This window comes from Echinops telfairi, unplaced genomic scaffold (assembly GCF_000313985.2).
Source record: "Echinops telfairi isolate 266 unplaced genomic scaffold, ASM31398v2 ScPeMD7_7414;HRSCAF=8452, whole genome shotgun sequence".
NCBI classification, from domain to species: Eukaryota; Metazoa; Chordata; class Mammalia; order Afrosoricida; family Tenrecidae; genus Echinops; species Echinops telfairi.
The window spans coordinates 3095352-3100485 of record NW_022111314.1 but is presented as its reverse complement, the minus strand read 5'-3'; the positions used below and the strand labels follow the sequence as shown (position 1 = coordinate 3100485).

The window sequence follows — 5134 nt, the reverse complement described above, 5'->3', positions numbered from 1 at the left end:
AGGGCCGTGGGGCTTTGGCTGAGCTTCCCAGTGAAGCTGGGGGTGATGCCATGCGCGTGTGTGGGAGATGTGGCACTGGAGGCAGGAAGGGCACAGAGGATAGAAAGCAGGGTTGCAGCAAGCATACGATCCAGACTCCCCACTTCTCCACCTGCCCACCTACCTACCCATCACTCATCTGTGTACCCTCCGTCCACTCACCTGTGTGCTCTTTTATCCACCCACCTACACAGCCATCCACTCCCCCTGTAACTTTCTATCCATCTCCCTATCCAGCCACTCATCTGTCTCCCACCCATCTACCTACCATCCGTCTGCTCACCTGTCTACCCTTCCGTCCATCTACCTCTCTACCCACCCATTCATGCATGTCTCCAACCGTCTGCCTCCCCATCCATCTACTCATTATGGTGTCTATGTATCCTTCCAGCCAGCCAGCCAGCCTGCTTCTTACCTGTCTATCCATCTATGTACTAATATACCTATTCACTTAGCAATCTGTCTTATGCCTGTATTCCATCCATCTATGTACTAATTTACCTGTTCATTAACCTATGTGTCTATCCATCTGTTCATCCATCCACCTTATCCATCCATTCATCTATGTGCCGAGCCATCCATCCATCCACCCACCCCTTCCTCCTTCCATCCCTTCCTCCCTCCCTCCCTCCCTCCCATCCATTTGAGGGCAGAGCCAAGGGCCTGGGGGGTGCTGTTCCTGAGTGGCGGGGGTCTCCCAAGTCACGTGTCTTCAGCAGGAGTAGGGGTGGAGGGTTAGCCAATGGCGTCTGAGAAGGAGGCACTGGGAGTGGCTGGTGCTGCAGGGTGATGCGAGCTGGGGTCTGAGCTGGGTACAGATGGGGCCGGGCGCAGTGTGGTGGGCACTTAGCTGGGCAGCACCAAGTGAGGGGGCCAGGCCTCTGAGGGTGACCCTTCCTCAAGCCCCACCCCCTGCCCATCCCAGCCCCACCAGCAATAACTGCCTGGCTCTCAGTGAGCCAGCGACATGCAGAATGGATAGGTGGAGTCCATGGAGGGCCCCCATCTTGCTCCAAGCCCACCGTGATCCCTGTTGATCTGATACCATCCATAAAGGGATGGAGGCACAGAGAGGCATGGTGACTAGCCCGAGGTCAGAGGGGAGTGGCCGGCTGGCTTGGGAGCTGGCATGTCTGACCGTGTGACAGTGTTCACCACCCCTTGGTGCGGGGTTGAGGTGGCGCTGTGGCCCAAAGCTCCTGAGGGTGAATGTGACAGGTTGCCCAAACTTGTGGGCCTTCCTTCCTGCACCCAGTTTTGATGGGAGTGTTGGCTGCTGATGCCCCAGGCGGTCCAGGGTGTGTGTGAGGCGACCCTCTGTCTTGCTCAGCATGAGCAGTGCCACCCAGCCAGCAGGCCGAGACCCTCCTTCACGCCCCATGCTCGGAAGGAACTGCGTTGTGAGTTCTGTGTGCCCTTTACCTAGCCCGGTCACCGTTAGCATCCAGCGACGACGACGAAACCGATGACGGCAGCCTCTTGTCCACCTCAGACGAGCCCTCTCAAGCCTTAGCGGACTCCCTGGAGAGCCCTCACAGACCCCTGGAGAGATCAGGGGGGCAGCTTCCCAGCCCCCCACTGGTGCCCACCCCACCACCCAAGGCCGGATCCAAACTCGTGAAAAATGTCACAGGTGGGTCCACATCTGTTCTTCCTCCCCCCATCCCCCACTCACCATCCATCCCTCCATCCACCAGACCATCCATCCACCCACCCTCCCTCCCACCCACTCCTCTGTTTATCCTCCTGTTATTTCCTCCATCCATCTCTCCCTTCATCCATCCATGCACACAGCATGTACCTGTACTGCCATCCACCCACCCACCTGCTAACTTATCCATCCATCCATCCATCCTCCCACCCACTCATTTGTTTATTCTCCAGTCATCTCCTCCATCCATCTCTCCCTCATCCATCCATGCACACAGCATGTACCCATACTGCCATCCACCAACCTGCTAACTCATCTATCCATCCATCCATCCATCCATCCATCCATCCATCCACCCACCTGTTTATCCTCCTGTCATCTCCTCCTCCATCCATCTCTCCCCTCATCCATCCATGTACACAGCATGTACCCGTACTGCCATCCACCTACCCACCTGCTAACTTATCCATCCATCTCTCCACTCATCCATCTAAGCATGTACCATGTACCCATCCATCCACTCACACATCTACTCATTCACTCACCCATCTACCCACCTATTTACCCATCCGTCAGTCTGTTCATCCATCCACTCACCCATTTTCCTATCCGTCCTGAATTGGGGACCACTATGGACCGGTTACTTGGGGGCAGGCAGCCCTCAGGGTCAGGGGCTTTGATCATCCGAGCAGACTACTCCACTCCTCCAGAAAGTGAAGGAGGTGTCTGTCTGTTGTCTGGAGACAGAGTCCGGCCAAGGACGGGAATTTCCTCTCTTGTTTGTACCGGCCCGTCTGAGCATCCAGCTGTCTGTCTGTCCATCACCGTCTTTGTCTCTCTCCCTCAGTCTTTCCCACTGTCTCTGCCGGTCTTCCTTGGTTGATTCTCTCTCCACTGAGCTCTGTCCAGTAAGAGAGCCACGGATGAAGCCAGACTTAGGGTCACGGGCAGAGGGGCGCTGTGCTGGGCAGGGTCCCCAGCTCTGTAGGTCTGGTCCTACGGGCCACACGAGCACAGAAAGTGCTTGTTTGCTGCTGGTCCTCATGCACATCTTGTCCCGTCACCGCTGACCCTGGTGGAAAGCTGACCCTTCTGGTGAGAGAGGAAAGCCCGCGTGCTGACGTTGATGACACAGCAGACCCACTGTCCTCCAGTCCCCCTGACTCAGAGTCTCCTGTTCCTCTCTTGGGAGTAGAAAGCCCCAACCTGATTCTGAAGGACATGGAAGGTGACCCCGAATAGCCGTGCTGGGCGCCCCCTCCCACCATGCCACTGACCCTAAGCCCATGAGAATTGGACCTTCCACTGACAGGCGAGGACACCTGGAGTCCAGAAACGTGCACAGTTTGTCCGGGTCCCGTGGCGGACTGAGACGGGGGTCCAGTCCCACTATGCACCTCCTAAACCCTGGGCCTGGGGTCTGCCCCACCTCTGGCTTCCTCCTTGGGGGCTGTGGGCAGTGCTGACAGGGCTCCGGTTACGTGGGGCAGAGTTGGCCGTGGAAAGGAGGCTGTGGTCTCTGGGACATGGTCTGCGTCTCCCAGGCCTGAGCCGCCGCCTGCCTTTGCTGGGTCCTTCTCCCAGTCCCCATGGGAGGACAGGTTGGCTCCGGCATACAGACACCAGGTGGGAGAGGAGCAGGGCAGGTCCCTCCCCTGGCTTGGGGCAGGATGGGGTGCACTGCCCGGGTCTCTCCATTCCCCGCTCCTGCCCCCCCTCCAGATGGCAGAGGCCCACTCCAGGCTGCCCTTGGTGGGCACTTTGCAGACCACGTTACCTGTGCTTTTAACACAGGGACGCGACACCTGTCTGTTTCTTGGGAAGCATTCATACCTGGCAGCACCTACCCCTCCGCCCCCACCCTCTCCCACCCCTCTGCCCCCCAGCCCATCCACCCCACACTGATCCACTCTTCAACCCTCCACACCCCCTTCCCAACTCACCAGAGCCCCTGTCCTGGTTGCCTGCCCTCTGGGGCCGGGGACAGGTCAGGGCCAGCTGACTGTGCCCAAGTGCATGTTCCCTGGAGGTGGGGTTTGTCAGAACAGCTCCTTGGGGGGAGTCACCTTCCGTGGATTCCTCTTACCCCAGGCCCGGCCGCACTCTTTCAAGGCTCCAGTGGGAAGACCACGGACGCTGCTCTGCGTGGCCAGCCCTCGGGGTCCCCCCACCTCACCACCGTCCACCGACCGCTGCCCCCCAGCCGGGTCATCGAGGAGCTGCACAGGGCACTGGCCACCAAGCACCGGCAGGACAGGTAAGGCCTCGAGTGCCCAGAGACCGGTGCCAGACAGCACAGAGCCACTTGCCTGATGGCCCTGCGCGCCCCACAAGCTTCGGGAAAGTGGTCACCAGGTCTTTCTTCCAAGGTGCCTCTGGGTGGATCTGAGTGTCCTCCCTTCTGTGTTTAGTTGGCAGCCGTTTTCCCTACACAGGGTCCCCCCCTGGTGACCAAGGGCCAGCATGTTCAGTCCTGCACCAGGCCCCCTGCATCATGCCGCTGGCCTCCACCCTCGGGTCCTAATGGTCTGGTCGAGGGGCATGCCTGCGTGCAGGTTTTGTGGGGAGACACACCGACTGGGGGGCCTTGCGGTTCAGTTTCCAGGGAAGGGAGAACAGAGGGTCTCTGAAGAAGCGTGTGGACACCCCGCCGTCGCGGCCAGCCAGTGTGGACCGGGACCGGGACCGGGAGGAGGCCTGGGGCTTCGAGGGGTCGGCCGAGAGCAGGCGGACGGCCGCCCGGGAGTCAGAGGAGAACAAGGAGAACCTGCTGGTGGACGCCGAGCTGCCGGATGGCCTGCTCTTGTACCAGGACGAGGAGGTGCTCAACGACTCCATCATCTCTGGTGAGGGGCGTCCTCCGGGCATCGGGGAGGGGGCGCTGTGTCCACTTGTGGGCAGGGTGGGAGGAAACCCCCAACTTCCACAGGCCAAACGTCCCTGGCACGCCCCAGGCGCCCTCAGCTGGATGAGGTGACACTGTGTGGACATGGCCCTGCTTCCTGGGGACTTTCAGGGGAGCAGGACGGGGGTCTCTCCTCCATGAAGAGTTAGTCTCGGGAGCTCTGGGCAGCTCTCCCCTGTCCCTTAGGGTCCTTATGACTCAGCGTTGACTCGATGCAGGGAGTTTGGGGTTTGGGTGAGAAGCATAGGAGCCCTGCTGGTGTAGTGGCTACACATTGGGCTGCAAACCACAAGGTCAGCAGTGTGAGACCCCCAGAGCTCTGCGGGGAGCTTCTATCCCTGCACAGTCTCGGATACCCCCAGGGGCAGTGCTACCCACCCTGCAGGGTCCGTGTGAGTCGGCACCCACCCAATGGCAGTGGGTTTGGGTTTGCGGGGAGAAGCTCCCATCTTGGTGAGTGACCGGGCGAGTATGTCTAGGGCAGCAGTTCTCAACCTGTGGGTCACGACCCCTTTGGGGGTCGAACGAGCCTTTCACAG

The 5134-nt window shown here is 59.8% G+C and overlaps 1 protein-coding gene across 3 annotated transcripts in view; it reads left to right on the top strand.

The window, feature by feature from the left end:
- The window catches only part of PHACTR3 (phosphatase and actin regulator 3), a 101167-nt gene that overhangs the window by 59248 nt on the left and 36785 nt on the right, over positions 1-5134 (top strand). For 2 of the 3 annotated variants that reach the window (XM_004716090.2, XM_045296975.1), the window contains exons 5-7: positions 1466-1672; positions 3782-3947; positions 4289-4536. In XM_004716090.2, the coding sequence (XP_004716147.1) occupies positions 1466-1672; positions 3782-3947; positions 4289-4536 (621 nt within the window). The remainder of the gene's footprint in view (positions 1-1465; positions 1673-3781; positions 3948-4288; positions 4537-5134) is intronic. The other variant, XM_045296976.1, reaches the window with a different exon arrangement.